The 12039-nt window shown below is 38.7% G+C and overlaps 1 protein-coding gene across 1 annotated transcript in view; it reads left to right on the plus strand.

Annotated features, from left to right (window-relative positions):
• The first annotated feature begins 11 nt into the window (after positions 1 to 11).
• LPXN (leupaxin) overlaps positions 12 to 12039 on the plus strand; it is a 34834-nt gene continuing 22806 nt past the window's right edge. The window contains exons 1-3 of the mRNA XM_054725098.1: positions 12 to 123; positions 4866 to 5017; positions 8210 to 8256. Coding sequence (XP_054581073.1) covers positions 111 to 123; positions 4866 to 5017; positions 8210 to 8256 — 212 coding nt within the window. The 5' untranslated portion in view covers positions 12 to 110. The remainder of the gene's footprint in view (positions 124 to 4865; positions 5018 to 8209; positions 8257 to 12039) is intronic.

Raw genomic sequence — 12039 nt, forward strand, 5'->3', positions numbered from 1 at the left:
AGAGGCTGCTTCACACTGTCTCGTTCAGTTCCTTTGCGGTCCTCTTCTTCAGCACAGACCAAAGCAGTTCCTCGCAACCTGTGGCACCAGAGCATCTTGGGTGTGTGACAATGGAAGAGTTGGGTGAGTGAGGAGCTTCCTGGTAGAGAAACTCTGAGGGAATAAAGACCTGGCTGCCATCTCCATGTGTGGTGGGGTGTGCTACTAGCCAGATGGAGGGTAGTGCAGGAAGATTTTATTTTCACTTCTCTCCTGACCTCACTAAATTTAAAGCACGAGGAACTATGATTAGGGAAATATGGGTTCACTGTTTCTGTGGCACAAAAGGCAGAGAGTTTGGTGCTAACCACAGAGTAAACTCCACACAAATACTTTTGGATTGAATTGTGATTAAAATGGTCATTTTATTATGAGCATTTGCCCTTTGGGGGCTACTGGAGATCATAGAGTGATCACACGGTAGGCGACGGTAGAGATGTGATTTGAGGAGAAAAAGAAGAAATGAGTGTTATGAGGAGAAGAAACAGAAGTACAAGAATGAGGGATTCATAAAGATTGGAGAAAGGCCAGGGTGGTTTCAATTGTTCTAGGATTTAGTATTAAATCAAGACAACATAGCACTAATAACTCCAGGGTTTTTATTGCTCAGCTTTTTATTCAGAGGAACTCTGAAGGAACAGATTACTATGGCCTGGAAGTATAATACCTCCTTCCATTCCAAAGCAATTAAAAACAGCAGTGAAATTATTGGCCAAGTTGCTCAAGAGAGATCTCTGATTTCAAGCCTTTGGAGTAACGTAAGATTTATCATTCTTGGGAATGTATTCCATATCCTTTGCCAACGTTTGTTGCCGACATCCTTACTAACACTGAGTCACTAACCCGATTTCCAAGCTGTATTAATTACAGTGTCCTGGTTATTAATTACAGTGTCCTGGTATATTTGGGGCACGTCAAAAGTGCAAACAATGACCAAAAACATATTTTACATATTGTCTTTTTAAAAAATTGTTTAGAGTATAATTTGAGAGTTGGAGGAGTAGAGGAAGGAAGGCAAATTACAGGAGGGAAGAGGAAAAGGTGGTGTTTGATAAATATGTATTGAACTGTTTTGGAGGTAAAGTCTATTTTGACACTTGGGGTAGAATCCAAATTCTTATCTTATGTGAGGGTTGGGGAATTTCATATTTCTACCCGAGTTCCACTAGAAATGGAGTTTAGCTCTGCTTTTTTATGTTAGGGATACCTGATGGCCTTCATGCAGGTAATTAAAAAAGCAAGTAATACTTTTTGTGATCACTTAAACTAGACATTTTTACATACAATAACCATTTTAGTGTCTAAAGCAATCCACTAAAATGGGTATTATCCACATTTTTTTTAAAAATGAGAAAACCAAGAAAAGCAAAATAACTAGCTCAATGTCACTCTCAGAAGCACCTGACACCAAAACAGATTAAGCTACAAGGTATTCTCTTATTTTAGAAATGTGTTGGCTCAGATGTTTTGGCTAACGGACTAACCCAGATAACAAAAAACATGAAATAAATAGATTTGCACAGCTTTGCATTTCTTGAGCAGGAAAAACGGTAGAGAAATTTGGTCCAGAAATGTAGAAAGAACCACGCAGTTTGGAGGGTAACATTCCTGTTGATGATTCAAGTGGCTAAACCTCTTCTTCAAATTGCCATCAGCCCAATTGCTACCCTAATGACTTAGGATGGTTCTCTCTTCCTGCTGGAGAGAGGTAGCATGGAGGGCAGGTCGGCACAAGTGATCACTTAAACTAGACATTTTTACATACAATAACCATTTTAGTGTCTAAAGCAATCCACTAAAATGGGTATTATCCACATTTTTTTTAAAAATGAGAAAATGAGGTAGAAAGAAAAAGCAAAACTTTTTTATACCACTTTAGAGATAAGCAAACTGAGCTAAATTCTGTAGATAAGCAAACTGAGCTAAATTCTCCTGTATTTCCTCTTTGCGTCCTTCTTACATGGGGATACTAGATAAAGGGAAACCAAGAGCAGATTCTGGCTCTGAATGAAATCACTACAATCCAATGAGACCTCCAAGAGACCTTGCTTTACAAATGTTTTCTTGTTAATACCGATGACTATTTGATTCCTGCAGATGAAGGGCTACAGAGAAGGACTGTAGAATTTTCAGTCTAGTATCCCCCACCACCAGTCATCCCATATTTGTCATACTGAAATTAGTCATCTTCAAATTACGGAATCTGGCAAAAGGCAAGATGATCTTTGGGTGTTGGTGATACGTGCACTCAGGAAACAGGAAGAGAGGGGCCTGTCAACTCCTGACCCAGAAAGAGAGTTGCAATAACTTTAGCGAGCCGGTCCTTCTAAGGGTAACCTTCTACTCTTAGTGGTATAATTTGTTTCTCTTGTAAAGGGTCTCCCTTCTCACCTAATCTTTATTGTAAATGCTTTTTTATTTTTAATCCTAGAGGATCCATGACTTCTAGTTAGAGAAAAGGTTAGAAATAGAAAAGAAAGGGGCTATATCTTGATGGATATAGACTAAAAATTTGGAACTCAAAAATTTGGCATTCAGTCTGGCTAGTAAAGTTGTGAGAAAAGAAGTTTTGCTTTTTCTTTCTACCTCAGTTTTTGTTTTATTTTTTCTTCTTTAGGAAATCTTTTAATATAGAGAATTTAAGCATATGCAAAAGTAAAGAAAATAGTTTAATGAAATCTGATGTGCCCATCAACCAGTTTAAACTATCAAGGTTTGGTCAATCTTTTTTCATTTATAGACCCACCCATTCCTTTAATAACTGTATTATTTTAAAGCAATCTCAGATATTATATAATTTCATCTGTAAATATTTCATTATACTCTCTAAAATAAATCTATACATACTTACACAAATAATCATAATACCATTATCACACCCACAAAATCTTTAATAGTAATTCTTTAATATTATGAAATACCATTATCACACCTAAACTATTAAAAGAAATAATCAAATATTCTTATCATACCTAAAATAAATTAATAGTATTTACTTAATGTTATTAAATATCCAGTCAGTGTTTAATATTCCTGATTGTTTCTTTTTGTTTGCTTATTTACTTTTACCCTCAGATTATTTTAAGTTAAGGCTCATATACTAAAATTAGTTATAAGTTTCTAAAGTCTTCTTTAACCTATTGGTTCACTCTCCATCTCTTTTTTCATTAAAATTTATTTGTGAAGGGTAATTTTCCCTGGAGAATTTAGCTCAGTTTGCTTATCTCTAAAGTGGTATATAAAATTCAATCTTTTTGTGAGATGGATGATTTAGAAATATATGTAGATTTTTTATTAAATTTATTGCAGTGACATTAGTTAATAAAATTATATAGTTTCAAATGTACAATTCTGTAATACATCATCTGTACATTGCATTGTGTGTTTACCACCCAAAGTCAAATATCCTCTGTCCCTATATATTTGACCCCCTTTACCCTTTACTACTTCCTCCCACCCCCTTTTCCCTCTGGCAACCACCATACTGTTGTCTGTATCTATGAGTTTTTGTTGTTCGCTTGTCTTGTTTGTTCACTCGTTGCTTTCAGTTTTATATTTCACATATGAAAGATCTATGGCTTTCATTTTTAAGAAATGATTAGGTCTTTTCTTATGCTATCAAGAAGTATTCATCCGCCCAACATCTGAAATAAATGAAAATCTTTTTCTTCATAATGTGTGAAGTTCATTTTCTTCATCTGAGGACTTCCAAGGTAGGCATATACTTAGAAACAATATAATCCAGTGTTTTGCAAACTTTTAAAAAGTACAACCTGTGGTAAGGAAACCACTAGAGAATCACTAATGGGTGTTGATCCACAATTTGAAAAGTATTATTGTACTATAATTGCTTAATCATGTAGATAAAGAAATAGCTTCAGAGAAGAACATGTCTTGCCCAGATGACCCAGAGAATCCATATGAGAATGAGGTCTGGAATTTCTGACTTGAAGTTAGTGCAGGGGTTGGGGATCAGATAGCCCAGGATCAGACAGCCAGGTTCTGAACTCAGTAACAGTGTGAACTCAAACAATTTATTTGGTAATTTCTTGAACTACAAAATAAGCATAATAATATCTTCTGCTTCAAAGAATTAAGGTAACTAAATTAAATATATAATCCTTAATTTTTATTCATTGTTATTAATTTCATCATAACAGAAAGGTAATATTGTAATACTTGAAGTCAGAGTCCATTATTTGTTCTTAAGAAAATATAAGAGAAACAATCAACTATTTGGACTGTAAAATCTAGCTTGATTTTATAACATCTGTGGGTTTTTTTTCCCAATTTCCCTTTCTCCCCATACCCTAAAAGGACAGAATACTTATACTCTCCTTTGAGAATTTGATTATGTGCTTGGGATATAAGAAAAAAATCATCAAGGTTAATAATAAATGTTAGCATCCTGGTATATTTTTAAAAACTGTAATATAATTGCTTATATTTTTCTGATAAGAAAAATATGTAGAATTTACTTTTTTTCTAACTGGGAATCTTTATGAGTGATTCACTCCAAATAAATGACAAAAATTAATACCATGCAATAAAATAAGCCAAATTATAGAGTGCGACTATGAAATTGAATGCAGCCATAGGAAATAAGAAATAGGCCACAGGATATGGAGGCTTTAAACATCTTTTAGTAGAATAGACCACATTCTAGAAGTAAAATAAGGAGTAAGGGAAGATGTTTTAAGGAAAATAGCCTTAACCCAAGAGAAGAGGGAGATGAATGGGGGGACAGGGGGAGCTATATAAGAGGGAAATTATTCCAGAAGACTTTCGTATTCTATACTATGATTCCCTTTTGTGTTATGATATAGATGCTTTATTGGAGGAATTGGAACACTCCACCCTCCAGGACAGTGGTGAATACTCCAACCCTGCTCCTCTTCCCAAGGATCAGTATTCCAGAAAAGAGAGTGCTGAGACTTCAGACATCCCTTCTGTTCAGGATGACACAAGTCCCTTGCAGGTAACTTTTCATTTATTGCAGTGCCTTGAATACAGATGTTTGAGTGCTTTCTGAATATGAATTGTATCCTACACAAAATAATGTGAAAGGACAATCATATATATCCAAGAAAGAGAAGAAAATCCCTCTATGATAATTTAAAGGTGCTCTCCCTGCTGTTCCTTCTACCTGCACCAGGTTACTCCTGATATCTTCAAACTTTTCTCACCTCCTCCTATCAGTCCTTGCTCAAGAGTCCCCTTCTCAATTAATCCTTCCTGGATCAATTTATTTATTTTTAAAATTTTTCAATTACAGTTGACATTCAATATTATATTAGTTTCAGGTTTACAGCATAGTGGTTAGACAATTTTATAACTTTTGAAGTGATCCCCTCACTAAGTTTAGTATCCACCTGGCACCATATATAGTTATTACTATAGTATTGACTTTATTCCCTATGCTGTATTTTACATCCCCATGACTATTTTGTAACTTTCAATTTGTGTTTCTTTTTCTTTTAGGCTTTTAATTTTTTTTTCAATTACAGTTTACTTTCAATATTATCTTGTATTACTTTCAGGTGTACAACATAGTGGTTAAACAATCATATACTTTACAAAGTGTTCCCCCTGATATTTCCAGTACCCACCTAGCACCATATGTAGTTATTACAATATTATTGACTATATTTCATATGCTGGACTACATACACATGGCTATTTTCTAACTAGCAATCTGTACTTCTCAATCTCTTCTCCTTTTTCACCCAGTCCTCCAATCCCCCCCCCCCCCCCCTTGCTTTTGGCAACCATCAGTTTGTTTTCTGTATTTATAAGTCTGTTTCTATATTGATAGTTCATTTCTTTTGTTCTTTCAATTCCACATATAAGTGAAATCATATGGTATTTGTCTTTCTCTAACTGACTTATTTCACTTAGCATAATACCCTTTAAGTCCATTCATGCTGGCCAAGTAATATTCCATTGTATATATGTACCACAACATTTTTATCCACTCAGCTATTGATGGGCACTTGAGTTGCTTCCATCTCTGGGCTATCCTATATAATAAAGAGGTAATATGCAAACTGACCATCACTCCAACACACAAGATGGCCGCCCCCATGTGGTCAAAGATGGCCGCCCCCATGTGGACACAAGATGTCTGCCACAAGATGACCAGCAGGGGAGGGCAGTTGTGGGCGATCAGGCCAACAGGGGAGGACAATTGGGAAGGACTAGGTCTGCAAGGGAGGGCAATTGGGGGTGATCAGGCCTGCAGGGGAGGGCAGTTGGCGGCAACCAGGCCAGCAAGGGAGGACAGTTGGGAGGGACCAGGCCTGCAGGGTAGGGCAGTTGGGGGTGACCACGCTAGCAGGGGAGGGCAGTTAGGGGAGACCAAGTCAGCAGGGGAGGGCAGTTAGAGGAAATAGGGCTGGCAGAGGAGTGGTTAGGGGGTGATCAGGCTGACAGGCAGAAGTGGTTAGGGGCAATCAGGCAGGCAGGCAGCCAGGCAGGCAAGTGGTTGCGAGCCAGCAGTCCTGGATTGTCAGAAGGATGTCTGACTGCCCGTTTAGGCCCTATCCCACCAAACATCCCTCGAGAGAGGGGTCCCAGATTGGAGAGGGTGTAGGCTGGGCTGAGGGACACACTCCCCCTGTGCATGAATTTCATGCACCGGGCTTCTAGTTACAAATAATGCTGCAATGAACATAGGAGTACATATATTCTTTTGAATTAGTGGTTTGGATTTCTTAAGAAATACACTCAAAGTGAAATCATTGGGTCATAAGGCAGTTTCATTTTGAATTTTTTGAGGAACTTTTATTCTGTTTTCTGCAGTGGCTACACTAATCTGCATTCCCAGAGGGTTCCCTTTTTTCTCTATGTCCTCATCAAAACTTCTTGTTTGTTGATTTATTGATGATAGTCATTCTGACAGATGTGAGGTGATACCTCATTGTGGTTTTAATTTGCATTTTTCTGATAATCAGTGACATTGAGCTGAGCATCTTTTCATATATCTATTGGCCATCTATGTGTCCTTGTTGGAGAGATATCTATTCAGCCCATTGCCCATTTTTAAAATTGGATTGTTTGTTTTTTTGTTGAGTTGTATGTGTTCTTTATCAATTTTGGATATTAACGCCTTATTAGATGTACCATTGGCTAATACATTCTTCCATTCAGTGGTGTTCTTATCATTTTGTTGATTATTTTATTTGCTGTGCAAAAACTTTTTAGTTTGATGTAGTCCCATTTAGTTTTTCTTTTGTTTCCCTTTCCTGGGGAGATAGATCAGAAAAAAATATTAGTAAGAGAAATGTTAGAGATTTTATCGCCTATGTTTTCTTCTAGGACTTTTATGGTATTTAGTCCATTTGTATTTCTTAAGCTCTTCACCTTTTTTATCCATCTCCTTAGCACTCCTCCCATCTGGCAACGTCAGTTTGTTCTTTATATCTGTGAGTCTGTTTTTGTTTTGTTTATTTATTTTGTTTTTTAGATTCCACATATGAGTAAAATTATATGGTATTTGTCTTCCTCTGTTTGACTTATTTCACTTAGCAAATTATTCTCTATGTCCATTTGTGTTGTTGTAAACAGTAAGATTTAATTCTTTTTTATGGTGATGAATATATTTATAATTGTCATTTATTCTGCATTTTCTATCTCCCACTCCTGGTTTATATTACATATTCATTAACTTATTTTTAGATATTAATTTGTTTATCTGTTTCTCACAATGTAAATCCAGGGTAGACAATTTTTGTTTATTTATTTTTGGTTGCTTTGTTTTCTGATGGCTACATCTCCAGCCCTGACACATGACAGGCTCTCAATAAATATCTGTTCAACAAATAAATGAGCAGTTAGCCAACTACCTTTTAGAGTCACACATTATTTCTCTTGGTATGCTAATTTTAATCATGTTTTGGTCTATAAAGGGGCTTTGCTTATTTTGTTGTTTTATTATTTTGTCTGAGTACTTCTCTACTTCAGTGCTTTTAGGGCAAGGAGAGGGGCACTATTTATTCACATGGCAGCTATTCTACTTAGAATCTGGCCTTTCTCTGTGGGATGGCTGGTATTCCTCTGCCTTGTAAAAGGATATCTCAAAGACATAGAAGCTAAAAACATTCTTTAATTCTGGGTGTAGATAAGCACCAACATTCCACTAACAGAAATCCATTCTGTAACTCTGTTTTAGGTGCAGCTCGTGTATACTACTAATATGGAGGAGCCCCATGTCTACAGGTATTTTTTAATATTAAATTCTTGAGCAAAGTTATTAGATAATTATTATCAATCTGTGTTTGGACAATACTTTGCTTGGAACTCCTACTGCTCTCCTTTTTCTTTCCATAGTTTTTGAGCAAAGGTGGAATGGTTTCTGCTGTTTCCTTCACCACCTGAAAAAGTTCAAATAGTTCCAATCATCACAGATGCTTTGGCCTAGCTATTCCAGATCACAGAAGAAAAATCAACAAATGAAATTTTAGCAAGACATTAACAAAATCAGAGCTAGGCCCGAGCCGGTTTGGCTCAGTAGATAGAGCTTTGGCTCTTAGACTGAAGGGTCCTGAGTTCAATTCTAATCAAGAGCACATACCTAGGCTGCAAACTTGATCCCCAGCATGTGCAGGAGGCAACCAATCCAATCGATGTGTCTCTCTGACATCAATGTTTCTCTCTGTCTCTTCCCCTCCCTCCCATTCTCTCTAAAAATCAATGGGAAAATATCCTTGGGTGAGGATTTTTTTAAAAGTCAGAGCTAGTTTCAGAGTTGAACTAAGAGATTGGGTCTCCATGGCAGACTAATGAATATAGACTTCTTTTCATATTTGCTCAAAATTTATTTAGTGGATGGATAGATTGCCTTTTTACAAGAGTTACAGATTGGAACAGATACATTTACTAAATAATTTCTACTGGCCAAAGCAGAATTGGCAGTCTGTGAAAAACAAAACAAACAAACAAAAAAAACACAACAACCCACCACTTTTCTTGTTCTCTTTTCAGTTATAGCTTGAAATTTGAAAAGTCAGACAACATTCTGGAAAGTAAAATAAAAGCCTTAAAATGTAGGTAGTAAAGGCTCATGCTTGATAAAGAATACTATGCCACACCTTATTTGGTTTCAGAATTGCAGCCAATAGTGCACACACGATGTTAAAATAAGGAAAGGACCTATGCTATCAAAAAGTCTTTTTATAGCTTCCCACAGGAGGACACTTTCTATTGTGATGGGAGGGAGGCCAATTTATTAGTACAATTGCCAGTGTGTTCCAGTTCCAGTGGGCATGCCCCCTTGTAAAAAAGCAAACAAACAACATCAAAACAGTGCCTGGTACGTAATAGGTTCACAGTAAATTTTGGCTTTTTAAACCCAGGAAACCAAGACTTGGATACAAACACTAATGAACATATGAACATCTATATATATAAAGAGCCAGGGTCCATAACGTCCAAAACAACCAAAGGCTCCACTGAACACCGGAAGTCAGTGCTGGGTCACTGCGGGTGTCTCAGCAACCCAGCACTGACTGCCGCGGGGGCTGCGATCAGGCCTGGACAGAGGCCCGGAGAGAAAAGCAGGGTCTGATCGCAGCCCCCGTGGGAGTCAGTGCTGGGTTGGTGTGGCATAAGTCAGTCCTGCAGTCAGTGAACATAGGGTCAATTAATATCTCTTTGAGAGGAGTTGAGAATATAAAGTATAGTGTAGAGCAATTACTTATATTGTTTCACATAAAACTCTTTTCAACTAAGATATTTTCCTTTATTTAAAATGTATCTTTACTATTAAAGTATTACAGATGTCCCTTTGTTTTAGTTTGTTTTTTCCCCCCATTGATCTCCTCCACCCTGCACCCGCCCCTTCCAGACCTTAGCCAGACTATTGTCTGTGTCTATGGGCTATTCCTATCTAATACATAAAAATCTAGAATGATTTAGAGAAAAGAAAATAAAAGATATGCCAGGTAAATATTGAACAGAAGAGCTAAAGTTGCTGCATGAATACTGGATACAGGCTTGAAGCCAAAACACAACTCATGAGATAAAGTTAGTCATTGTAACATAACAAAAGGTTCCTTTCACTAAAGAGATAAGATGTGTCTCAGTGGTATGCAGAGTTTTGAGCTAAGGGCAATTTTAGCTTCAGGCTCAAGTGAAAATTCTGCCCCTCCCTTTAACTACCTAAAAAAATTTGAATTAGAGGTCTTGCCCATAATAAGACATTATCCTATATAATAAAATGTTAATATGCAAATCTACCAAACAGCAGAATGACCGGTTGCTTTGACATGCACTGACCACCAGGGGGCAGATGCTCAATGCCGGAGCTGTCTCCTGGTATTCAATGTGCTCCCACAGGGGGAGTGCCACTCAGCCAGAAGCTGGGCTCATGACTGACTAGTGCAGCAGTGGTGGTGGGAGCCTCTCCTGCCTCTGCAGCAGCGCTAAGAATGTCCGACTGATGGCTCCCAGAATGTGAGAGGATGCAATCCAGGCTGAGGGACCCCCTCCTCCAAGTGTACAAATTTCGGGCACCAGGCCTCTAGTCCTATATAATATACTGAATGGTGATGACTGGTTGCTATGACGCACACTGACCACCAGGGGGCAGACCAGCAATGAGAGGTGGGGCTGGCCGGCCTAGGCAGGAGCCAGCAGGAGTGGGGCCGGGGGAGGGGGGGGGGCGGGGAAACAATTGCCCCACCTGCTGGTTACCCCACAGATCAGCTCTGATTGCTGGCCAGGCCTAGGGACCCTATCCTATATATTGGGAACAGTCTCTTAGATTTAAAAATTAAAACCTGGCAAGGCTACTCTAACACTGAAAAAACAGGATGATGCAGTGATGACATGAATGGACTCTGGCTTGCACATTTTGTGGTCAGCCCTGATTCTAACACTTGTAACTGTGTGACAAAGCCAATTACTTAACTTCTCTCTGCTTCAGTTTTTCTACCCATAAGATGGGGAAAAACGGTACTACTGCCTCAGAAGGATCATGTTATGTACTACTTTTTATAATCAGGGCAAAAAATGTAGCTTCCCATCCAACAGCAAGATACCTTTCACCTGTATGAAAAGTATGGTCACTGGTGCATGTAGCGTCCCAGATTGCAAGAGGGATTTCTGACTGCCGGTTGTCGGACATCCCCCGAGGGGCCCCACATTGCGAGAGGGCACAGGCTGGGCTGAGGGACACCTTCCCCTCCCGCCCCCGCCTCCTGTGCACTGGGCCTCTAGTATAACATAAAAACCAGTCCAAACAACAACCATTTCCTGTCTGTCTAGCACTGCGATCAATTGATGGCACACCATACTAACTTATCAATGTCCCTTCACCAATATGGTAGATTTTTTGGTAGATTTCTCACCAGGCCCATCCCTCCTTCTTCTCTTGGCTTTGCTAGTATTCCAGAGAAGCTGACCCTTGTGGGTCGGGTTTTGCAGGCTCCAGGCTTCAACCAATAGGAGGCACTGTGGAAAGACTGGAGGGTGAAAGGCATGGAAATTTAAGGCATTTCTCCCCCAATATCTGTCCACAATCTCCATTCTTTATGGCTTCAGATGGAGCAAAACAGGTCTGCTATGGTTCCAGCATATGCCTGTTGACCTGGGTCCCTGGGCTCTGATCACTTTGCCTATTTGCTTTGTCGCTTCAGCCTAATGACTTCCTGCTGTGACTAATCTCTGGGTTCCCTCAATGTCTTCTGTTTGCTTTTTTAGCTCTCCCATCATCCATGTAATCAAATTTCTGGATTAAATTCCTTCTGCTGACTCCCAATGTCTGTATTTTCCTGAGTGGACCTCGATGGACACACTTTCCATTACTGAATAATACATGCTATGTGTAGGAATCCCTTTCCACGTCCAGCGTGGTCCAGGGTTCCGGTTCAGGGTTCGAGTTCTGGAGAAGGGCCGAACACAAATGAAAGGAGACTTGAAGAAATTCAATTTGGCGAAATGGGGGGCCAGGCGGTAGTCCACCTCTAGTGGGAGAACTAACCAACTGCTCTGGCTCTGCCA

Source organism: Eptesicus fuscus, chromosome 13 (assembly GCF_027574615.1).
Source record: "Eptesicus fuscus isolate TK198812 chromosome 13, DD_ASM_mEF_20220401, whole genome shotgun sequence".
Classification (NCBI taxonomy): domain Eukaryota; kingdom Metazoa; phylum Chordata; class Mammalia; order Chiroptera; family Vespertilionidae; genus Eptesicus; species Eptesicus fuscus.